Source organism: Misgurnus anguillicaudatus, chromosome 24 (genome assembly GCF_027580225.2).
Source record: "Misgurnus anguillicaudatus chromosome 24, ASM2758022v2, whole genome shotgun sequence".
Classification (NCBI taxonomy): Eukaryota; Metazoa; Chordata; class Actinopteri; order Cypriniformes; family Cobitidae; genus Misgurnus; species Misgurnus anguillicaudatus.
The window spans coordinates 35,893,869-35,920,200 of NC_073360.2; the positions used below are offsets into that span (position 1 = coordinate 35,893,869).

Sequence of the window (26,332 nt, forward strand, 5' to 3'; positions counted from 1 at the left end):
TGTCTGTAGTGTCACCCGTTTGCCAATAGGTGGCAGCACTGCAACGTTTTCTCCATTACAACTGTACATACACTTAATTTTCGGCTTAAACACAATCGATACACGTATAAACATCTACAGTAGGATAAATAAACACCACAGCACACAAATTTTCGTTAATTTTAATAGTTTTCGTGCTTCACATACCAAAATAAAGGCATTTCTTTTCAATCCAATGTGATGAAATGATTAGTAGCTTATATGCAGAAAACTTTCCACACAGTTCACTTTCAGTCTTCAAAAGTTTCAATCATTAATGTTTACACATAATATTATAAAGTGAAAGCAATCAGGTTTTATTTCTGATTGACAGTACATGTGCTACATAATCATCAAAAGATCATACAGTGTTGTGCTACCCATAAAATTGTGCTGATTCTCTACATTTTATTTGTTCTTGCATAGATTGCATATTGCACTGATAATATTAAGATTTCTTCCTCGGTACATAACCTAAATATATTTACATAATAGTTACACAATCGTTGTCCCTGTTCAGTACGTGACCGCTCAAACAAAAAGTCTAAATTGTTAAAAATAGTTTTGTCCTCAGGCACTTGTTAGGAGTGTTTTTAAAGGCACTGTTTATCCAAAATTGAACTTTGCAGTGAATAACAACTAGTAGGAAAAATAATAAGTGACGTTTCACTTCTATTGTATAGAAAACGTTATGCTAAATATCTCTTTGTATTCACAAAATTTAAATTTCATTTAAATTTTCAAGGGATTTTATCTATAAGAGATAGCCTACATTACGGATAATGTTAGCATATATTGGGCCAAAAATGGACCCAGATGATCAACTTGACAAGGTGGAGTGAAATGTATCTGGAGCCCTGTAGTGAACACATAAATACAATACAAGGTTCAAACAGGATGGTTTGTCTCAGGCATTGTGGTGTCACTTTTAAAGTGAAGTCTGAGGTTCTCGTGCAAATCAAATATCTGTTCCCATCAGTACTGGCAAAACATCTCGACAATGTCACTGTGTGTCTCCATTTCGGTAGAAGTCGCCATTGTGAATCCTAGTGTCCATAGCAGCAAAGTCGTTGGTCTGGTCTCCTATAAGACTAAAGCAACATAACAGACTATACCTAACTAAAGTTGCATTTTTTGACAAATAGTCAGAAATCAGAGGTTGTTGATGTGAAATGAAATGCCCTTATTATGAACGGACAAGATCTGTAGTCATGGCACACCCATTCATACAAACTCACAAAACTATACACGCGTACACAAACAAACATTCCTATTCAACACGTTGCTCGTTGCCTTCTCCGTTAATCTGCACCGCTATGTATTCTTTCTCCAGCTCCGGCTGGGTCTCGAAATAATCCAGTTTTTCCTTCTTGCTCCGGCCTTTTCCGTGCATGGGTGTCGCCTTGACAAAGCAACGGCCGTACTGGATCTCCTCTGGTAGGTATGATGTCCTCTTATGGTATCCGGAGCCTGTGCTTTCCTGAGAGGCGGAAAGGAACACCACTAATTCGAAACGCGATTGGCTGTCTGATGGAATGATGTCGTTTAGGGGACTGGACGGTGTCAGGGGGTGAAAATAGGTCAGAGGTGATAGGAAAAGGGGGCAAGGACGTGACCCCAGGTTATCCGTGGTGAACTCCAAGGCGGTTTGGTGGAGCGTGCAATCGTCGCGTTCTTCGTACAGGATGGCGCTCACGCTTACGTCCACCAGTGGCATTGGCAGCTGGTTGCACACACGAAACATCAAGCAACGCTGACCTTTGACCTCACACACTACAGCCTGCGGACTGAACAGGATCCCGACGCAGCGCTTTTGAGGCCGAGAAAATTTTGCCACAAATGCACCTGATTGAAAGAAAGAGAGAGAGAGAGAGAAAGAAAGAGTGAATGACTAGCTGGCATTGGGTGTGTCTGTGTGTGTGTGTGTGCGTCTGTGTGTGTGTGTGTGTGTGTGCAGATGGTTGGCACCCCAAGCAGCCCTTTTCTGACTCCCTTTCTGTGTTTTCGGCCGTGATTTGTCATGTACAGTGGACAGGTTATGGCCGTTTCTCAATCGGAAGGCTGCAGCCTCCGGAGATCGCATTTCCGGGGTGCAAACATCATTAAGTCTTTTTTCAGAATTTTAACAATAATAAAGTTGACTATTATTCTTAGTTAATCGTAAATTGTTGTAATATGCTTATGATTTGTGAATGTAATGCTCAGTTAACTTAAACTTGATGACGTATATGCAGTCTGCATATGCGACCTCTGGAGGCTGCAGCCTTCCGTTTGAGAAACAGCCAAAGATGACCACTGTGCCGGAAAAAGATAATTGTAGGGCCGCACTTGGCCCGCGGGCCGCCAGTTGACTAGCCCTGCTGTAGTTATATTTAATCTACTTAAAGGACAAGTTCGGTATTTTACACTTAAAGCCCTGTTTTCAGATTGTTTATGATGAAATAGAACGGTTTGACTGAAATTTCGACATATGCGGCTGCCCCGAGAATTTTCGGGTGTTTGTTGTTTCACCTCCCACTTCTACAATGGCTGTATAGGTGCACAGGAACAATTCTTCCTAAAATGCATTAAACTTTCGTTTACAAAGATGTGAAACTTATCGAGTGGTCAGGGGTGTTCACTGATATGCTCACACAAAAATCGCTGCAAAAGATGCTTTCCAACAGGTGTTTTAGCATTCGTTGTTAACTTGTGGACCTATTTTTCCAAACGCCTCACAACCGAATATTCTTCCACTGAGAGATTGAATAATAGACACTCCAGCCCAGTTGGTGGCGATAATCCGCCATTGCCAATTGCAAGAATACAAAAACTGTTCCCGGCGCGGTGTAATACCGTACCTCACAGCACATCTAATACAAGTCAAAGGAGTTGGACAAAAACTACGATAAACCAGCTGTTGGAATACATATTTTGCAGCGATTTTTGTTTGAGCATATCAGTAAACATCCCTGACCACTCGGTGAGTTTCACGTCTTTGTAAACGAAAGTTTAATGCATTTCAGGAAGAATTGTTCCTGTGCCCCTATACACCTATTGTAGAGGTGGGAGGTGAAACACAAACACCCGAAAATTCTTGGGCCAGCATCATATATCCAAATTTCAGTCAAAACCGTTCCATTTCATCATAAACAATCTGAAAACAGGGCTTTAAGTGTAAAATACCGAACTTGTCCTTTAAAGACACACACAAAAAAAATTCTGAGGAAAAAAAATTAGAAAGATAATTTTATAGATGAAATTTTGTCGACTTTAAAGGTGGTGTGTGTAAATTTTAGCAGCATCTAGTGGTGAGATTGCAAATCGCAACCAACAGCTCACCCCTTAATTTTAAAACGCATATGGTAGCTGCCAAAGGACAAACACACCGTTGTTTGAGACAACGTAGGGACGAAGCGCGCTTTGTAGAACAGTTGTTCGGTTTAGGGCTACTGTAGAAACATGACGGCAACTTTCATGTAAGGGGTATGTAGATAAAAACATCTTATGCTAAGGTAATACAAACAGTACAGTTCATTATGTACCACTGATAATATAGTTATGTAGATTATATTGCATTCTGTCAAGAGATCCTTCTAAAATTTACACAATGCACTTTCAAATCAAGTTACATTTATTAAAAAAAAAAGGTATATACTTATGATATTTGGTCTTGTATCCTTAAAAAACAAAATTAGCCTCAAATTAAATTAAGTTTCACATATTTATTAAGTGAAACGTAAGTTTATTTCACGTTTATTAAAGGAATAGTCTACTCATTTTCAATATTAAAATATGTTATTACCTTAACTAAGAATTGTTGATACATCCCTCTATCATCTGTGTGCGTGCACGTAAGCGCTGGAGCGTGCTGCGACGCTTCGATAGCATTTAGCTTAGCCCCATTCATTCAATGCTACCATTTAGAGATAAAGTTAGAAGTGACCAAACACATCAACGTTTTTCCTATTTAAGACGAGTAGTTATACGAGCAAGTTTGGTGGTACAAAATAAAACGTAGCGCTTTTCTAAGCGGATTTAAAAGAGGAACTATATTGTATGGCGTGATAGCACTTTTGGGAGTACTTCGACTCGGCGCAGTAACACCCTCCCTCTCCCATTATGAGAGTGAGAAGGGGAGCGAACTTTTCAGGCGAGTCGAAGTACTCCCAGGGGTGCTGTTGCGCCATAAAATGTAGTTCCTCTTTTGGATCCGCTTGGAGAAGCGCTACGTTTTGTTTTGTACCACCAAACTTGCTCGTATAACTACTCGTCTTAAATATTAAAAACGATGATGTGTTTGGTCACTTCTGGCTTTCTCTCTGGGTGGTGCCATTGAATGAATGGGGCTAGGCTGGGTGCTGTCGGGGCGTCGCAGCGCGCTCCGGCGCTTGCGTGCGTGCACACAGATGATAGAGGGATGTATCAACAATTCTTAGTTAAGGTAATAACATAGTTTAATATTGAAAATGAGTAGACTATTCCTTTAAGTTTTTTTTCATTTGAATTCAATCAATCGTTTTTCAGACACCAAAACTTGGACCCAATTCCATTTCTCTGTCTTACCCCTTCCCCTTACGTGAATGTGCATAACTAAGGGGTAGGGGTAAGACAGAGAAATGGGATTGGGCCTAAGTCTTGGTCATTGGTCTCAGGTCATTTTGCTTCTCAAGTAACTATATCTTGAGAATTTTTAGGTATTCATACTAGAGAATAAAGCACAATAACTAGAACTTATTTTTTTCCAACCCAATCTCATGGAAATTTGTGTTATAGTCACAAAATATTTGATTAATGTATTTGTGTTATTGACACAATTTTCTGCTGTTTTTCATGGCACTGGAGCACGAATGTCTTTTTCGTATCACTATAAATAGTTTTTCATGTCTGTGGCACGGCTTTTTTTGTAGTGACATTTTATATTTTGGGTTCTCATTGTTTTCCCTCCTATTTTTTTTTTACCATTGTTGTTTGGGTTTGGAATCACTTTCTGTGACATCCTAACCTAAAATCCAACTCCAGGCGAGAATAGTTTTAAAAGCGGAAGAAAAACATGCAGAAACCAATACATAAAAGTACATCCTAACCCAAACCCTGAATCTAACCATAATCTTAAGTGATTAAGATTTAAAAATAGGAAAAACAATGATAAAAAATATAAAATGACACGCTAAAGAAAGTCGTGCCACAAACACGAAAAACTATTTATAGAAATTCCTTCTGAGTGACACGAAAAAGACATTCGTGCTATAGTGCCGCGAAGAACTGCGGAAAATTGTGTCAATAACCCAAAAAATCAAATATTTTGTGACTATAACACGACTTGCCGTTATATAGGAAGTTCAAGGTTTCAAAAATGTCTGTAATGGACTTAAAAAAGCTATCCGGCAGCCCGTCTTTGCTTTTGGCTTCTATTTTTCGATTTTAAAGAGACATTTTACTTGTTGCAGGATGTGCCAATTTAAATCTTTCCAGTATGTACAATATAAATAACAAATGTTAATACAGGAATTTTTCTCCAGTAAATCTATGAAAGACCTTGAGCTAAAAAGACTGAGCTCAGATGTATTTAAATATTCGGTAAATAGCCCAGGACCAAAGATATGCGAACTACAAAGCTGTAATTGTAAAGACTCCCCATTTATTAGCTCATGATTCTGAGACACAGTACTCGTGATGATTTGTCGTTTAAATATGTGCGTCTGTTTAAAAACAGAGGTGCAAAGGTTGGTGAATCGCTTACTATGTAAAAAAAAACTGTTGTGCTCTTGGTGCGACTCGGGTCATGTTCATATCTAACCCTGTATAATAAATCATATAATAAATGCATAGATTATATGTGTACAAGAGTTTTTTGTTCTAAAGCTTGGTTTTTTAGCCCTATGCTTTAAACACGTGAACTGAAGACCCATGACTAGTAGGTGACCTATAAACCTATGACTTATATTAGCTAAATCACTTTGAGATTAGTTGTCTAATTAACAATCTTTCACATTTAAATTTCTTTTAGACGCATGTTGTCTTACAGGTACAGTTTGACTGAATATGCATACATTTACAGCTACATGCAAGACATATGTTGACATTTTGTTGCTGAAAACTGCTGAATGCATGCAATAAATGTGCATGTTCGTCTATTAGCATTTATCTATCACAAGTATCTCAAATGGAAACCCCAAAATGCGTTTGGCTATTAACCTACCGAAACCCTAACTTTTCCTCAGGAAGGTACAAAAGCTATCACTGAGGCGTTACCCCTTAAAAAGGTCCACAATTAAGGTACAGATATGTGCACTTTTAAAAAAAATGCTGGGGTATTTTCCAGCATAGCCTAAACCTCAATCCAACGGGTTGGATTTGTCCTTTTTTGGCCCAATGTTGGGTTGTTACATCATATTTTCTCTCTTAATTTAACCCAACGAATAAGTTTGTTTCTTTTTGACCCGCTGCTGGGTTTAAAATAAACTGGTATTTTTAAGAGTGTACCATGATGAGTACAGGGCCGGCGTCAAGGGGGGCATTCGCGGGCTGTGCCCCCCCAAACAGGTTGTTGTGCCCCCCTACACAGTTTTTATTAATTTAATATATATCAAGAATAATTAAAATAAATTAAACATTGAATGTTTCATGACTTTTAATGTTATAAAATGAGGAAAATATAGTTTAAAAAAAAAAAAAAATTAAAATAGACTAGTTTATCTGATTGGATGTATAGCGGCATCTCATGTGTATTTATGTCTTTAGCATATTAATGTGACTTGATACTAACAACGTGTTTTTCGCGTCATTTTATAGATCTTTATGCAAACCCCGATTGGCTCAAACTTGGAGATTAGAGGTCGTGGTGGAATATTAAAATCTACAGGACAGTGTTTTAAGTAAGGAATAATTGACGACAGGCCATTGAATTATAAGAAAATAATGCACACCAAGGTGGTAATGCAATGTGTTTGGGTGCAGCACCTCAGATTGCAAATGCACACTTTAACTTATGTACTAATTCTCTCTAATTTAGATCTCATGCATATCATCTTGTAAAAAAATACAGAAAACTGTATACCAGTGATGAAGGTTTCCAACATGAGACCCAGCAGCATCTGCAGAGCGAGTAATGCAATGCCGACCGGGCAGTCAGCGTTGGGGTACATGGTGCCATATCCGATGGTCAACTGCGTTTCCAGGGCGAAAGAAAAGGCTGCTGTGAACCCGTTCACGTGTTTGACGCACAGCACGTGGCCGGGCGGTGGGTTGTCATGGTCGAGCACGTCCAGGTCTCCGTTGACAAGGGCGAGCAGGTACCACAGCACTGCGAACACCAACCAGTGAAGCAGGAAGGAGCTGCAAAACGCCAGCACCACCCATCTCCATCGCAGCCCTAGCCAAGTCCCCCACATGTCCCGCAGGGCGCGCATCCACGTCTCTCTGTGCCCCTGGGCTTGGCCTCGCATCAAGCTCCGGCCATCCTTGCTGACCAATCGCTGGTAGGGAAGTTTGGTCACCAGGGGACATGAAGCAGTTTTTTGTTCTCTGGTGGTGTTTGTCATGGTGAACTGAGAGGCACTTGGCATCTGAAAGGATAAGCAATCACATAAGAGTTTCATGAAAGGGTTCGCAAGAACAGTTTTTTTCTGAATGAATAAATAATAAGTTGGGGGGAAGACATATGGACTTTCTCCATTCATTCAAGTAGTCTTGCATGACTTAAATAACTGCCCAGAGGCATTGCAAACATGACTGTCGAGTGATATAGCTTAGTGGTAGTGCATTGCAATAAGGTCACCAGTTTGAACCCAAGAAAAACACATATTGATAAAGAAAAGCATACCTCGAAAGATGTTTCCGATGGCAAAATAAGTAAATGTAAAAACATTACAAGCATGGGGTATTAAAGATGTTAGTCACCTGTACTGTTCTTTAGAAAGTGAGAAAGAGGAAATTGTTGTGTAGTGTGTGTAACTCTGTGCTCATGTGCTTTCAAGGTGATTTAATTGGTGATGTTTCTCAGTGGGGTGTTTGTGTGGAAGGGACAGCAGGAATGTCAGCTTAATCCGTTGAATATTTCCCCGTCTGTTTCCCTCTGTAAACCCGAACAGTACAATGTACTCATTTAAAATGAGTTAACTGAACGCAATCCCGTGAAAAAGTTTAATAAACTTCAACGTTTTATGTGTTTTCAAGAAGTTCACCATTTTAAGTTCCACAAACTCAAATAAAACAAGTCAAAGAACTTTGCGAACCCAACATTTGTATTTATTACTTCCAAACGAGTAATTTCAATAACCCAGCCTGCAAATAATTACAAACTTTTGGTGGTTGTGATGAGTTTAATTTGCCAGGTAAGCTAAAAAAAAAGTTGGGCACTGCAAATTTACAGTCTTATGATAAACATATAGTGTTATAAACATATAGTATTATAGTGTACTTAAATATTAAATAAAGTGAAACGTAAACTTTAAGTTTGGGTTAACTGAATTAAAAAAATTTTTTACTTTAATAAAAGGTTTAATAAAAGGATTAGTCCATTTTCTTAAAAAAAAAATCCAGAAAATTTACTCGCCACCATGTCATCCAAAATGTTGATGTCTTTCTTTGTTCAGTCGAGAAGAAATTATGTTTTTTGAAGAAAACATTCCAGGATGTTTCTCATTTTAATGGACATTAATGACCTCCAACACTTAACAGTTTAATGCAGTTTAAAATTGTAGTTTCAAAGGACTCTAAACGATCTCAAACGAGGCATAAGAGTCTTATCTAGCGAAAAGATTGTCATTTTTGGCAAGAAAAATAAAAAATATACACTTTTAAACCACAACTTCTTGTCTTCTTCCAGCCGTGTGACACGCCAGCGCGACCTTGCGCAATACGTCATCATGTCAAGAGGTCATGGATGACGTATCGAAACTGCGCCCCAGTGTTTACAAGTGTGGAGAAAGAGGACCGTTTCGATGTTGTATGTCGAATGATACTATTTAATGTCTTTGTGTCACTTTATTGTTTAAAATGGTTCGCAAATGTGCCTTTCATATATGTTACACGGACCTTTTGACGTCATTATGGAATTACGTGAGGTCGCGCTGGCGCCTCACACAGCCGGAGGAAGAAGAGAAGTTGTGGTTTAAAAGTGCATATTTTAATTTTTCTTGTCAAAAATGACAATCGTTTAGCTAGATAAGACCCTTATGCCTCGTTTGAGATTGTTTAGAGTCCTTTGAAACTGCAATTTTTAACTGCATTAAAACTGTTGTGTTGGGGTCCATTAAAGTCCATTAAAATGAGAAAAATCCTCAACTAAAAAAGAAAGACATCAACATTTTGGATGACATGGTGGTGAGAAAATTATCTGGATTTTTTTTAAGAAAATTGACTAATCCTTAAAAAAAATTGTAATCCGTTTCAACAAAATTTGCCAGACTACAGCATGTAGTTTGTCCGCCGCTATAAAGCAAAGCAACAACATTTAAATGTATTTTAAATGTGTCATGATATTATTGGAGGCTGGAAAACATGTAAAAAAAAATTGTGTCAGGCTGTGAAAGTAAATGAACAAGTTTAAGCATAAAGGTGTCTGAATGACAATTCGAAGTTAAACTGTAATTATGTAAGGAGTTTCTCAACATTTTTCTTTACATAGATAAATGTTAACTTGCCCTGCAGCTATACTCTGAGTTAAGATGAGAATATTTCAGGATGTTTTCTAACAGATGGGTGACATTTGGCTCATATCTTTTTTGAGGGAAGCAAAAGGCGGTGAAGTAACAAGTTAGTACAGACCTGACCTGATCTTAACCCCTGCTCATAAAGTACACTTTTGAGTACAACATGCTACTTTACTTCATGCTGTCTTGATATTTGTATATATACACTGTAAGAAAAGAAAGCTGCACTACTTAAAAAGCTTATCGGTACTTCAATTGGTAACACCTCTCACTTTAAGTGAAAATTTAAGGTGAAAAATTACTTCAATGAGTAAGCTAAAATATAACATTTTCAGCAAAAAAAGAAAAAAAGAATTAATAAGTATTTTTTAAGTTGATTCAACTTTTACAGTGTAAGCATACAGGTAAAATATAAACTATGCCTTTTTGATGTTTAAGATGAAATGTCCAAAAAGCGATTGGTTTTCATTAAATATTTACAGTAGTTGCCAGAAGTGATGTGTTCAGCTTTCAACAATCAACATTGTTGTTCTTTATTCAAATATTTTATTAAAAATGCATTATGCATGTGGCATTGGTTTGTTTGGAGTAACTCAGCTTCGAAAAAAAATGTCTGTGAGCTTTTTTAGCATTTTGTTGTATATTCAAATAAAACCTAGAGTGTAAAAAGTATATTAAATAAACATATATTTTTGTAACTTAAACTTAACAAACTAAGTTAAACAATTTCAGCATGTTTTTATAAGTTATGCCAACTCTTCACAAGTTAAAACTTATAATAGTACGTTGAATTGACTTGCAAAACCAAGTTGTTTAAACTTCATGCTGCATTTTTTACAGTACAGATCTCACGAAAAGTTGTGTTATGGTCACGCAAAATTTGATTAATTTATTCATGTTCGTGGCACGAAATTCTGCTTTTTCTCGTGCCCTGAGCACAAATGTCTTTTTCGTGTCACTCGCACAAATTTCTAGGAATTGTTTTTTGTGTCGTTGCACAACTTTCTTTTTTCATTTTCTTTTATGTACAGGGTTCCCACACCTTAGTTAACTTCAAATTCAAGGACTTTTCAAGGACTTTCGAGGTTACATCGTGTTACTTTTTAAGATACATTGTTACACTTTTCGAGGGAACTCGCGCTGCGTCACTGTGGTGACACTTTGGGGATGCCCCCAGGGGAAAGTGCGTCTGAATATAGGGACGCAGGAAGTATGGCAAGGGTGACGCACACTGTAAAAAATGTCCGTTAAAAAACGTACAAAGTACTGTGTAAATATAAAGGAATTTTCCGTATTTACGTTTTACAGGCAGAACAGTCAGAACAAGATACAAGTGTTCAACTATTCCAGCATCCACACATGTGATTTAGTAGACAAATCTTCTTTTTGACATGACGTGTAAAGTCAAATGGATATTTACCACAAAATGTATCACATTAAATCTACAGTTTGTGTTTGTTTTAGTTTAATTTGAAGTCACCACTATGGTGGTTAGTGTTCCCTTTAGTTAGGCTTTTGTCCCTTGACTTTCACAGAACTGACTCTGCTCTTTTAGCAATTGCAACTTGTTTGTTGTTTGAGAAAGGAGAGACGTCTATCATGTCATCTATGCTTGGTTATTTTTATTTTATGCTGCCTAACATTTAAATATGAAATGATAAAATAAGAATAAAGAACTGAATTGTAAAAAAGTGACACTCTATGCTGATCTAAAAACACTGTATTGAATAAGATTCCTGCAAATGTGTCAGTTGTGTTTTTTGCTTCAGAGAGGCACAATCCTGTTACCCAGCATGCATTGCGGCATGAAGCTTTGTTGTTGATTGTCACCATTGTTGCGTTTCATAGGCAGATTGAAGTGTCCCTAAAGGCTACGGATAATGTTGTGTAAATCTACAGAATTTTCATTTTTTTAATACACGGAAATGTCTGTTAACATAACGGAGAAAGTACCGGTAATTTTCTGCCAGGACATTATCCGTTTTTTTACGGATTAATTTTTTAGAGTGAGGGGTCTCATTCCCTTCTTATGGAAACAGGTCATTGAAAGTGCTTAAAACTATATATGTATATTTTCAAGAATTCCAAGGACCCCTGGGAACCCTGTATGTATTGCTTTTCCATTTTTTTCCAATTTTATTACCATTGTCGCTTAGGGTTGGGATTAGGATCACTTTCTGTTACATTTTTAGACATCCTAACCCAAACCCCAAATCTAACCCCAACTCCAGGCGAGAATAGTTTTAAAATCGGAAGAAAACATGTTGAAACCAATACATAAAAGTACATCCTAACCCAAACCCCAATTATAACCCCATCCCCAAGCGAAAATGATTAAAAAAAATAATAAAAAACAATACATAAAATGACACGAAAAAGAAAGTTGTGCTACTGACATGAAAATAATTTATAGAAATTTGTGAGAGTGACACGAAAAAGACATTCGTGCTCAAGGCACGAAAAAAGCTGAATTGGACACATTAATACAATTTTTCGTGACTATAAGATGACTTTCCGTGAGACCATGTTGGTACAGATTCTCTGTGATTTGCCTTTTTGCCAATTCTTTTTATTGTCCAATAAATACCTCAAAAATGTCATTATTTGTCAATTTTGTACCATACACCTCATATTTTGATGGTTTAATCTAAGGGCAATTAAAAGCAAACAACTCCCTTCGCCCCCGGACATTAATTTTAGCCATTATACAATATGCTTTTTATCATCATTTATACATCATCTGAAAGCTTTCCATTTATGTATCGTTTGTTAGGAGCAGGACAATATTTAGCAGCGATACAACTATTTAAAAATCTGGAAGCTGAGGATGCAAAAATTTTGAGAAAATTGCCTTTAAAGGTGTCTAAATGAAGTACTTAGCAACACACATTACTAATGATAAATACATTTTGATATATTTATGTTAGGGAATTTTCTAAACATCTTAATGTAACAAGATCTTTATATAATATCCCAATGATTTTTGTCATAAAACCATCAATTTTGACTCATACAATGTATTGTTGGCTATTGCTACAAATATAGCCACGCAACTTATGACATATTGGTCACATATTGTTAACATATACTGTGTGTAAACATTGTTTGCCACATGTAAAGTTTCCTAGGAGAATCTATCACATGACTAATGATGCAAGATAGATAGGGTTAAACAGAATCTTGTACATCACAGTGCATGTTCTTCATGTGACCTGGTCCAACCCCCGGGGTGTCAAAAACACATCTCTCTTTATGTGGTCTCTGCCACAAATAAACCTTTAGCTAAAACTGTTAGATGTAGAAAAATAAGACTGCATGCACTTCCAGATAAAATAATATATATGTTCTTCATTCATACAAACCCATTATAGATGAAACATGATTTACTGCACTCATTGACAGTCCACTATTAGCAACGACACTGTAAATACAGAAAATCAATTTATATACAAAATAGATTTCATTCTGCAGTGATGGACTGGTCGCTGGGTTTTTGTTTAGAATGTAATACTAGTTTACAATTTACCAAACACTGCACAGTACGCACTTTAATTGGATTAATTATACTTTAAAAATAGTACACTGCAAAAAATGACTTTCTTACTATTTTGGTCTTGTTTTCAGTAAAATATCTAAAGTTTCTTAAATTAAGATGTATTTTCTTGATGAGCAAAATAAATAAGTCTAGTTTTTAGACAAAAAATATAAACTTTAAAATTAGTGCTTAAAACAAACAAACAAAAAAAAACAATCTGCCAATGGAATCAGAAAATTTTTCTTGAAATATGTTTTTTTTGTAAACACTTAATTCAAGAAAAAAATTCTTATTCCATTGGCAGATATCTATCTTTATTTGCTTGTTTTAAGCACTAATTTACTTAAATAAAAAAAAATTTTGTCTAAAAACTAGTCTTATTTTCCTAGGTCATTTTGCTCATCAAGAAAGTATGGCTACATCTTTATTTAAGATTTTTTTTTATATTTTTACTAAAAACAAGACAAACATTTCTGTATAAAATTACAGTACTGGGTATTACACTGAAAAAAAATATTTTCAAGAATTTTTTTTTGTATTTTTGTCTTGTTTTCAGTAAAATATCTAAAAATTATTAAATTAAGATGCTTTTTCTTGATAAGCAAAACAGCCCAAGAAAATAAGTTTAGTTTTTAGACCAAACATATCAAATTTAAGTGATTTTGTGCATAAAACAAGCAAAAAATCTGCCAATGGGGTAAGCAAATTTTTCTTGATTTTTTCATGAATTTAGTGTTCAAGAAAAATGTTCAAGATTTTTTGCTTACCCCATTGGCTGATTTTTTTTTAGTCTAAAACTAGACTTATTTTCTTGGCTCGTTTTGCTCATCAACATAAAGCATCTTAATTATAGAATTTTTTGATATTTTTACTAAAGTCAAGAAAAAAATTCTATTTTTTTCTTGAAAATCATTTTTTTGCAGTGTACTGCACTAGCTGTCAATAACTTAATGTATATTTTACATTTATGTTATTTACTGGCAACAGTTTGTTCAAAGTTAACTCAACATGAAACATTTTCAGTCTTTATCTTCTACAGTAAGTTACTGGCAACCAGCTGCATAATTACAGCATTTTTTGCAGTATAAAATGATACATAGGATACTGTGAGAAAGATTGCTCTATTATGTAATCTTATCATGTTATATGTTTCATTCAGTGGCATACTGTATAGTAAATAAAAAATATTGCACTTTATTTTTTATTTGGTTTTGTGTTGAATCGTCTTATGATTTGACACTTCGGGTTAAACAGAGAGGTCAAAAGTTGTGGTTTGCAATTACTTTCAGTTAATTGGTCAGATTGAAATGTAAGATCAAATCGGGTATATTGGAAGGATACAGTAGAGGGATATAAGCTATACATTTTATCAGTATGTATGTTTCCTGGGAACGAACCCACACCTTTTGCACTGCAATGCTTTACCGCTAATATATGGGAGCATATTCATAGTATTATTAAGTAGACTTTAATATTAAATAAGACTTTGTAATTCTAGCAGATGTAAGGCAACAGTGTGTGATTTTACACAACATCATGCTATTTAAGTAAATTACTCATGGAGCATAAAGCCTTCTCACTTGATAAATCCATTAGCTGCGAGGTCTAGGTTAAACAAATAAAACTGATTAATTGTTCAAGCTATAAGGACATCATCTCATTGTCACTTACAGTTTGCCTTTGTATGAATTCCTGATTTTCTTTGATAATCATTTTCTTTGATCAGGTATATCTTTGATTGACACCCAGCCAGTCTCAGCAATTATTAAGCTACCTCTTAAACACTTTACCTTGTGAATGCTTAATGTGACACATGAGAAACAATAGCAAAACAATGACCAGCTGATTCCAGGATGTAAGATTAACTTGGACCTTTGTATGCTTTGTGTGTGTGTGTGTGCAAAAGTAAGTGGCTTTGCTGTCACTAACTGTAAGCAGTGTATTTGCTAAAGTGTAACACATGTAGTGCATGATTGACTCATCTGAACGTTGGGGTGAATACGAATGGAAAAACGTGTGATGTTTTGGTTTGATCAGTTATGAGTTTAACCAGAGATGACCCTCCAGTGCGCATAGTTCAATGTGTCAGAGTGCAAATGAATCTGGTGATGGGTAAATGATTATATTAGTGAGTGTGTGTGTGTTACTGATAGACAAGCATTGAATAAACTGTTTAAGAGAATTCAATATATGCATACTTTCAATAAACAATGGTTAAAATAGAAATACTCAGATGCATACACTGACATATTGTGCATTATGCAATTTAAATAAATAATTGTTTTCAATAAATAGATCATGAGTTGTTTTTAAGTAAGCTTTTTTGGTAAGCCAGCCAGTAAAAACAAAACAAAACATTTCTTGTTTAATGCTTTTTTGCAGCAAATATCTTATTCATATCCCTCCAATACTCATAAAAACTCACCCAGATTCAGACATACAGTTTGACTTACCTAACTTATTGTGAATTGCTCAATTTTCAAAAGCGGTGTGAAGCCTTCTGAAATGTTCAGGTGGGATAGGAACTGTAGATCCTCAGACAGCGGGTAAAACCAGTCCAAATCTTTCTGTACCAGCCAAAGAGTTTAGATGCACAGAGGAACCCACAAAAGCTGTAATACAAACAGTGAAGAAAGGCAGCCTTGCAGCCCATTGGTCACATTACTCAGCATGTGGCCAATTAGGAGTGCTTGAGAGAGAGAGAGAGAGAGAGAGAGAGAGAGAGAGAGAGAGAGAGAGAGAGAGAGAGAGAGAGAGAGAGAGAGAGAGAGAGAGCATGTGTGTGTTATGAAAGGAAATTTCGTCTATCTGACCCATCTTCTCAAAGCAGGTTTGACTACTTAACTAGTCTGAACAAATCGTTTTCTCTCAGTTAAGGAGAAAAAAAGAGATGTTTTAAGTATCGGTTTTGCGTTTCTGCGTATACTTCTGTTAATTCTTATGTAATATCCCAAATTTCTAGGAATGGATCATCCTTTCAGCCGCAACTTGATCCCGTGTTGTGACATGAAAGTAATTTGTCTTAAAATTCTTTTGGAGCAATATAAACAGAAACAAATAAGTTCATTGCAATATGGCCTATAAAATTAATATAGATGGAAACAATGTGATAAGAAATGTTTACATTCATACTAACCTTAACTGCAAACTATGGCATTTTGGCAAGTCTAAAAAGTGATATTAGTGAGATCTCTTCTTATAGAGTAGGGGAGAGCGGGGTAATAGGGTGGTCCTTATTTTTCAACTTTCATGCTCTCACCCCACCAATATATTTGAATAATAAATAAAAAATTGGGCAATTTTTTAAAACTCTTTATTAAAACTCTTAATTAATATTTAGAGGTTGCTCAAGACCTTTGAAATTGAACACATTTGCATATTATGTGATACTTTTTTGTGCTAGCATGTATAATTGTTTAATAATATGTACTATAATGGCAGCAATGGACTTATTTGATCATGCTCCATGCAATTAAAATTCCTGTTTTAGTTGTAATATGTCTTTCAAATCAAGAAAGCTTCAATGTAAATGAAGCACAATAGACAATATACACTGAGACAATGGCTGAAGCAACATGAAGCAAGTCCGCTATATGGTTTCTTGGATCAAAAGAGACAAAGTTACCCTCCAAAAAGCAAGTTTTATGTGTGTTGTGGTACAGTTTTTGCAAAAATATGTGATTTCGGAAATATTCAAAGGCTTTGAGCAACCTCTAGATATTAGGAACAATACAAAATTTTGCACAGTGTTTTTATTGATATCCTAACACATTTAAGGGGTGAGAGTTAAAAAATTACCCATTATAAGGACCACCCTACGGAGTATGTTGTCACACTATTCATAACTACTCCAACACTTTGTGTGACGATGACTTCTATAGTCAACTTCGTGTTCATATCTGGTCAAGATCGCTTTAATCTGACGTTAGCAAACTTATGCAATACAACTTTGTTAGGTATGAATGTTAAAACTAATTATTTTGCACAAAATAGAAGAGATAATAACATGTCTTTTGATACTTTAGCTGTTGAGCTCCAAGATGTTGCCAAAATTAACACACACATGTCAGTTTGAGGCAAGTTGTCGCAATGACTTTGGGGCAAGTCGCCACATGCTTTTCACACTAGAAATAGTTAACAAACTTGATGTCATTCCTGTCCAAATAAATAAATAAACAAACATGCACAAATATCAACCCAGCATTGAGTCAAAAAGGGATGAACCAAACGTGTTGGGAAATGTGTTGAAATTTAAAGGGTGTACTGTCCCTTTAAGCTAGCTGTTAACCTGCACGTGAATAAGGACGTCCTGAAGGCCAAGCTAAGCTGGGTTGTCTTTAGCCATTGTTGGGTCAAATAAACATTTTGGGGGTTAATTTTCCCATTTTAAAACTTTTTGACCCAAATAACCCCAAATTTTGAAGTGTATTTATATGAATTCACATCATAATGACTTTTGGGTGCATGATTTTTGAGAAATGTTTTTGAAAAAGGAGACGGGACGACTACCAAAACACACTTGTAGCCAATCAACACTAAGGTGTGTCTACTAACTGACATCGTTGCGTATGTGTGGGGCGGGTCTATCAAAAGAAGGTCCAGATTCTATTGGGGTAGGGGCGTGTTTGTTTAGGCATTTCAAATGTCAACATTGGCTTTCAAAGATCATGCACCCCACCTTTAACTACCAAATTGAATAAATTAAAGGGGCATATCATGAAAATTGGACTTTCTCCATGTTTAAAGGGGACATTTCACAAGACTTTTTTAATATGTCAAATAAATCTTTGGTGTTCCCAGAGTATGTATGTGAAATTCTAGCTTAATTTTTTTTTTTTAAATGTTAGGTGTGAGCAAAAACGTGTTTTTATAGCACTTAAACATGAAAAAAGTCAGATTTGTATGATATGTCCTCTTTAAGTGCTATAACTGGGACCCCCGTGCTTCTATCAACCTAGAAAACATGTAAAAAAACAACAACCCAGTAACTTAGTTTTGGTAAAACATTCTCTGTAAGCATGTGAAAAAATAGCTTGTTGAAAATTGGCTCCCCTTGTGATGTCAGAAGGGGATAATACCACCCCTTAATCTGCACTGCACTGCATTTAAAGGACATATCCAAAAACTTTTACACCTACAAAGTGTCAATTTTTAAATGTTTTAATAAATTATCTATATGTTTTTTTTTTTAAGCTAGAACTTCACTTATGTACTCTGGGAACACCAAAGATGTATTTGTCATCTTAAAAAAGTCTTGTGAAATGTTTCCTTTAAGATTGCTGTGATGACAGAACCAAAGGAGAAAAAAAAATATTTGTGGGAATGCACTGCAACAATCCTGCTAAGTAACAAAGAAGAGCCAATGTCGTAAAACAAACTAATAAATTAAAAATGTCAACAAATAAAAGTGCCTCACATTCCAAATCTGGGCAGTGATAGTATTTTTTATGGCCAAACATCATCATCGAAGACATGTCATTTGAATGCAGCGCGGTTGCATCACACAACCTCAGTTCATTGCAGTGATAAGGATTATACAAGTGTTTACTGTAAAGTGGAATATAGATAACAGTTGACAACAAGTGAGATTTGATGTAGCTGTCTAGATAGCAAACATGGTTATTCATTTACAACCATTTTACAGGCAAGCAAACAAATACAATTTTTATAATGACTTGTGGATATGTGTTGATATAATATTTGTTGTCATTTTCTATTCTCCTCCAACATGTATTCAGAATTTAACAGTGTAATCTGTCAATGACCTGGTCTTAAGAGCTATGTGAACATTATTATGAATAATATTATTTATACTTAATAAGAAATTTGTAAAAAAAAAATGATAATTTAGCAGTATCCTGCTCATTTAAAAAAAGGAAAAAAACAAACAAAACCCAGAAACACTTTCAGAAAATGTTAAGCCATTAGTAAAGCAGAGATTTTGCCAAACCACATGACAAACTTTATCATAAACAGTTTAAATCTGACAAAAATCTTAAAGGAACAGTAAGTAGGGTTTTAAGTGTTTTATTAATCATAATCAATGTCTTTATTCATAAATATGTCCTTGTTGGTGTCAAATGACCTCTGCCAATAATCTGACTTTTCGTTGTAAGCTTAGAATTTCTCCTCTTTACTTACATTGAACGGGTAAGTCCAAGGAGTCTTCCATGTCGTATTGATATACTATAATAGTAGAGAGGGACAAAAAGCACTAGCCTACCAACGCGTTTCCACAATGCGTTTTCATTCAGAACACATGAACCAGCTGAAACGGACAAGGAGATCAGTGAGTACATAACGGCTACCGTAGTTGCAACACGTGTTTGGAAAAGCGAGGTGCATTCGTTTGAATGCAAAATACAATTTCACCACTAGATGGGGTAAATCCTACTTATTGCCCCTTTAAGCTTGACACAACCAAAAATCTGCATTCTGTGATGTTAAAGGTGCAGTTTGTAAGATATTTGCAGTAAAATGTTCAAAAACCACTAGGCCAGTGTTATATATTTTGTCCAGCTGATTACAATCAATATCTGTAATGTTTTCGACTACTTGTAAATCGTGAGAAAATTTCCATTCAAAACATTGACACGGGGCAGTGCAGTCTCCTGTCAATGACGTTAATATCCATGTGACCCTTTGTCACCGCCTTTACTGACGTAAAAACCACATGACAACACTGGTCGAGTTCGAAAAAATAAAATGCCGGCCAAGAAAGATGCTGGAGCACAAATTTAGTGTAAATAAACGTATATTTTCACTTTTTACACATTTTAATTTCATTTCTAGCGAGAAATTAGTATTGTAGTTTTCAGATATGTGATTAGTTATCACAAAGGCGCTCTCTGTTTAGATTTCAAACATGTTGCCTTTGAAGTGCCTCCGAAAGCCTTTCTCTGAGCTGCCTTCATGCCTCCGAGTCCGAAGTCATATCCTCATGAGGCAGCGAGGCAACAAGTCACTGCCTTGAGTTTTCGGACGCAGCCAGTGTCGTGGACAGATGCGGAACTATGCGTTAGCGCCTGTCGGGCTACGCGCTTGCTTATGAACTTATGGATAACTCTTTACCGTCTGCCGCTTGTTGTGTCAGCTCCTGTAAGCGTACGGGCCAACCAAACGACCCAAGAGGAGTTTGGAACAAAACGAGGGAGGATCAATTTGTTGTTGCATTATCTGGATGGAGAGAGCTTCACGAAAACATTTAACTAGACCGAGATTCTGATCCTGCTTGTGTTTTACGCGATGGGTGAGTTGTTTTGATTCGTAACCCTTCAAAAAACGTATGCTATTATATTGATCACAACATTAGTGTGTAGATTGTAATCAGCACGTCTTCCCGCGGACGATATGCACATCAAAAGGTATTGTACAGCAATACAAATGGTCATTGTAGATTGTAAGTTGAAAACTTAATTCTGTGCTGTCATCGAATTTGGACTAATACTATAACATCTATGAGTAACAATTTCGTTTTGAACATCACATATAAACTTACATAATGAAATAAACGATATCATCAAACGCAACATTTAGAAGACTTGATTACCTTATCCATCAACGTGATTTCTCGTTCGCGTCTGATTGATGGCCATCAGCGGTTGAGTTAAAGACTACAAATCCCATAATTGCACGCTGCTTCAGAGCTTCATTAAACAACGTCATTGTTATTGATTTTATCTGGCGCCATCTAGCGGCAGAGATAATACAAATTGCATCTTTAAATAAAACCAAAACATGCAGATGATAGCGATAAAATACTGTTAACTCATAGCAAGCAATTTTGCATTTAAAAAACACAAACCGAACACAGCCCACACATCTAAGGCAAAATTTGGGCATTTAAATTTTAAATATTTAATAGACATTTAATCATAGCCCAAAATAAACTAAATAAATAAATGAAACCAAACACTATGTAGTCACTGTTAACTTTGCTTAAATGATGGAATATCACAATATTTTGTTATTTTACATTATGTAACCAAATACAAGTTTATTTTGGATAGAAGTGTTTATTAATAGCTGGACTGCCGTATATTGTGTCTCTTGGCTGGACTGGGACAAAAAAAATCAGCCCTGGACTATAAACAGACCTGGTCCACTACAAGTTTGAAATAATTGAAAGTTGAAAATAAACGAAAAGTGTAGATTACAGCACTATTGCCTTTGCAGCGTTAAACATTATATCAAATCACGTGATTGTTGTTTATGTCATTTTCATTGTTTAATTTATGCATTTAAAATTACATTCATTTTATAACATAACGCAGTTGCTGTGCAAATGCATTAATGGCACAATTGAGCAGCATTAAACAAGCCAATTAACAGAACGTAAATAAACATAAATGCCATTTTAGATGTAACTTCCGCATGTTATTGATATACGTATTTGGCATAAAAGTTGATCATCAGTGTTATTTTGTTTTTTTATGTGAAGGCTCAGAAGATTTTTAGAAATGTAATTGAAAGTGCCAAGATAGTGTGAACGCTCTATAATATTTCTTTTGATGTCTGTTTATGTACACATTTCTGTGAGCTGTGCACAACGTGCCTCCTTATAAATAATTGGTGCATGACGCCCCTGACCACTGAATAAAGAACAAGTGAGATTTATTAAGCCCTTATAAAGCGAATTTTCACAGCTTTCTTTGCATGAAATTTTAAACGTCAACACACTATAAATATACTGTAAAGCAGCAGCACTTTTTTATTTTTTAGTACAAGAGCACATTACTTGAAACTAGTATTTGCCAGCGGTCAAAGTTATTAAGTTATAATTAATTAATTTTCAAACATTTGGAGTTCTTTGCCCAGAGTGTGTTTTCGTTAAAACGTTCAGAGATATTGTTCGATTTTGTCAGTAGGTTTTAGTAATTTGCTGATGTTGAACACCGCTCGCTCTGCAGAGGTGTTTTCGACTACATGCAGCCAGGGCCGGATTATCCATTGGGCATTATGGCACAGGCCCAGGGGCCCACAGCACTTGAGGGGCCCTATAGTGACAGGAAAAAATCTAAATAATGATATAATTGTTCAAGCGCAATTAACCCAGCGCTGAATCGAGCGGACTGTAGGTGGCAGTAGTCGTCATAGTTCAGAATGAGTGAGAAAAGAGTAATCATTTGTTTAAGAAATCATTTATACTGTGTGTTGAACGCAGCCATCCGTGCAGATCCGTGTTTGAGTATGCTTTGGAAGCTGCACGGATACGCATGCGCGAGAAAAGACGATTAGTTAACTTGTGTCTTGCTAACATAACTCATATAATGTAAGTTTAGATAAGGCAAAAGGAGCAGATTTTAGTTTAAAATGTAAGACTTTTTTTACAATTTCAGTTGCTGTATTTTTGTTAAACATTATGTCGTTTTTTTTTCACTATTTTTGCAGCGTTTTTCCTGTGAAATTAACAATTAACAAAATAGCAGCAAACACTCCTTTTTTTAGTTTAGTGTTAAGATGTGTTTTTTTTAACACTAAAAGGATTAAAAAGATTTACTACCATGTGCAAAATAAACAATCACATTATTAGTAAAACTGTTCACCCTCTCCTTATCCTTGGCGCAGGTGTTTATTCTAAATATTTTTGAAGCAAGTGTCACAGAAACATGCACATCGTTGGCAGGAAGATGTCAATATATTTAACCTTTTGTTAAAAAAATATTAGACCTAACAGAAGGCCCCCTGTGCAGGTCTCTGTGTCTCAGTCATTCAATGCAAAGTGGTTGAACTAGCTGTCACAATCTGTCAAGCATCAGTTCTATACATTTCTTAGAATTGCAAACTTTCAGAAATAAAGGTACAAAAGTTGTCACTGGTGTAAACTGCTTATACACTATTTTGACCAGCAGGTGTCGCCAGCGCGTGTGGTGTTTCGAACGCTTCGAAAAACTGAAGCAATTTTTCGAAGCAATTGGTTCAATTGATTTGAAGCTTTAAAAAGCTTCATTTCTCCCATCACTACCTTTCAGTAGCCATAAATGAGAAATTTTAAGTTTTAATAAAAAATAACAGCAGATGGCGCAGTGGAGCCATCTGCTCAACCCAACCCTAACAAAAATGAATCATGGTTTTACTACAGTTAAATAAAAAACATGGTTACTGTAGTAAAACATGGTAACCTTTTGTTAAAAAAATATTAGACCTAAAAGAAGGCCCCCCGCACAGCTCTCTGTGTCTCAGTCATTCAATGCAAAGTGGTTGAACTAGTTGTCACAATCTGTCAAGCATCATTTCTATATATTTCTTAGAATTGCAAACTCTCAGAAAAAAAGGTACAAAAGTTGTCACTGAGGCGGTACCTTTTCAAATAGTACACTTTAGTTCTTAAGGTACATACTGGTACCTTAAAGATACAATTCTGTACAAAAATGTTACATTTTCAACCTTTTTACAGAGTACCGAGTATCCACCCAGTGACACATTTTTGTACCTTTATTTCTGAGAGTGTATAAGGCCGTTGTTAGCACTGTAAAAATGCAGCATTTTTGTCAAATCAACATATATTTTTATATCACTTTAACTCAAGTTAAACAATTTCAACTGTTATGTCAACTTATCACAGGCCTAAACTTAAAATAGTAGGTTGAATTTACTTGCAAAACCAAGTTCATGCTGCATTTTATCATAGATCCAAATGATTCAAGTATCAAATGAACCGAGAAAAACTGTTAATTAAAGATTTAATAAGTTGAATGTTTTCTTACCTTTGCTTCTGAATCTTGTGTGCTGCCTCATCGAGCTTCAATGACTGCTTGCAGTCTTTTGTGATAGATGCGCATGAGTCCCTCAATTGTCCCAAGGCAAAGCTGGGCCTCAACCATATTGAGCCGCTGTGAGGAGAACTCAAACGTGCAGTGCATATAAGGTAACCAAAAATCTTACAGGACCTGCAAGGAGTCTATTAATCCTAAAGCAATGAAAACTATATCATATAAAACTATATCTCTCTATTCTTTATGTCCTTTTAATTTGTATACTTTCATTATTGTCCTCCATGTATTCCTGGCATGTATTTATTTATTTATTCTCTTTCTGTTGTTTAATAACTCTATCATTACTGCTGTAATGTGTTGTTTTGTTAAATATAAAACGTTTCGAAAATCCGACGATTCACCACTAGGGGGAGTTGTTAAAAAGTGTAAAATGTTTGGACAGAACTGCTTTGACACTATTTTGACCAGCAGGTGTCACCAGCGTGTGTGGTGTTTCGAACGCTTCGAAAAACTGAATCAATGTTCGAAGCAATTGGTTCAATTGATTTGAAGCTTCGAAAAGCTTCGTTTCTCTCATCACTACCTTTCAGTAGCCATAAATGAGAGAGTTGGTGTTTTAATAAAAAAACAGCAGATGGCGCAGTGGAGCCATCTGCTCAACCCAAAGTAGGCTGCTGGGTCAGTTAACCTGTTCATCTACAACACCAACCCTTCCTAAACTATTTGAAATACAGACACAGTTGTGGTTTCTTCTGAAAGGAGACACTTGGGGCTTAATTGTCCATGTCAAAAATAGGAGAAAAAAAAAAAAAAATATTGGTAATCAAAACTTTTTTTTATTATAATAAAAATGAACCGAAGATGTCCTAGAGCAACCCAGAAAAACGATTATCTCAAAGCATTAAGTCCAACAAAGTTTTTACCCCTTTAGTTGAGTGTAATATCAAAAACAAGGCTCATGTAAGCTTTTCCTACATCATTGCACAATTCCAAAAAATGGCCACTGGGCGGCACCAAATCCCCACGTTGTATCCAAATGATCAGAAGAGGTTGTTTTTGATGCCTGGGGCAAACCCTAATCACACACACCTAGCCTGTTTTGTTATGTATATATTTGGCCACATGTTTGCAATGCCTTTAGGCAGTAATGCAAGACCTGTATGTGAAAAGAGAGATGGCTCTGAATGGATGTGCTAAAATCACAATTAAACAACATGTTTCTATCCCACAATTAAATCTGACATTAACTGAACTATGGCTTTAATTTTTTAAGCTCAAATTGCAAACAGACTTTTTGAGGTTGTTTTGGTTATCGTTCAATGATGGAAGGAGAGACTTCTGTCACCACCCTGCTGAAAAAAACAATAACACCATTACAGAAAATTCTAATGGTTTCCATTAAAATACCAATAGGAACCATTAGCTTTTACCATTAAAACCATTACACTGTAGTGTGTTCCATTAGAACCAATACATAGAACCATTAGAACCAATACATACCATTAGACCAACAAAAACCAATACACTGTAGTGTGTTTTGGGCCATATTCCATTAGAACCAATAAAATTCCCAATTAAACAAATAAAACCATTAGAATTTTCTTCAATGTTTTTATTGTTTTTTCAGCAGGGCAGAGCGACCATATTGAGCAATGCATTGTCCCCTGATGCAGTGCTCGATCTTGTTATCTATTGTCTTTGGTCATAAGGTGTGTGCACATACCAGGCAAATGACACCAAAAGGTTTCTTTACTTTTGCTTGGCGTCTTAACCCTGGAGAACCCAAGAACCCTATAATTAGCAGCAATTAACATTGCTAAAATTTGACCTGTGGGTTCTCAGAGATGGGTATAAATACATGGAAATGTATTTCAAATACAAATACAAAATACTGTGTCGAAAAATGTATTTAAATACAAATACAAAATACTGTGAGGAAAAATGTATTTAAATACAAATACACAAAATACATGTGAAATTGGTGATTCAGTGCAAGTATCCCTATTAGGCTGAAATCTATCTGGGTCTATTTCTGAATGCCTGAATTTATTTTACGTACCTCTTGATTTCCCCTGCCCTGTAGGAAATAAAAAACTACAAAAAACTTGGTAACACTTTACTTGAAAGGGTGTGCATAAGACTGACATGACACCTTCATAATCATGACATGACATGTGTCATGAACATGAAGAAGATTTTATGCACATTTATGACAACTGCCATTAAGTGTCATTTACTCAATTATGTAATTTTTAATGCAAAGATGACATTGTTTGAGATATCTTTGACAACTTGACACATAAACCAATACAACACAACTTGTTATAAATCATAAACAATCATTATCAAACTTAAGAAACTACCTAGCATTGTAGATTAACATTACATTAAACTGTGATTTAAATGTCATTAAGTGTTAATACTATATC

The 26,332-nt window shown here is 35.7% G+C and overlaps 1 protein-coding gene across 2 annotated transcripts; it reads right to left on the reverse strand.

Annotated features, from left to right (window-relative positions):
- Window positions 1-145: 145 nt before the first annotated feature.
- kcnj13 (potassium inwardly rectifying channel subfamily J member 13) lies at window positions 146-24,008 on the reverse strand. 2 transcript variants are annotated; one of them, XM_055197295.2, is made up of 4 exons: window positions 23,895-24,008; window positions 15,642-15,755; window positions 7,058-7,565; window positions 146-1,863 (listed from the first exon to the last, which is right to left on the reverse strand). In XM_055197295.2, exons 3-4 carry the CDS (start codon window positions 7,563-7,565, stop codon window positions 1,289-1,291), a joined length of 1,083 nt encoding a protein of 360 aa, XP_055053270.2. In that variant the 5' UTR covers window positions 15,642-15,755; window positions 23,895-24,008; the 3' UTR covers window positions 146-1,288. The 2 variants fall into 2 exon arrangements, with proteins under 2 accessions (XP_055053270.2, XP_055053269.2); XM_055197294.2 differs by having other exon boundaries at window positions 15,642-15,800; window positions 23,895-23,972.
- Between the last annotated feature and the right edge of the window lie 2,324 nt (window positions 24,009-26,332).

Coding starts and splice junctions, on each gene's coding strand:
- kcnj13 (XM_055197295.2), bottom strand. CDS start 7,565: ATGCCAAGTGCCTCTCAGTTCACCATGACAAACACCACCAGAGAACAA. Junction 1,864..7,057: donor GTTGGAAACCTTCATCACTG/GTATACAGTTTT, acceptor TCTTTCAATCAG/GTGCATTTGTGGCAAAATTT.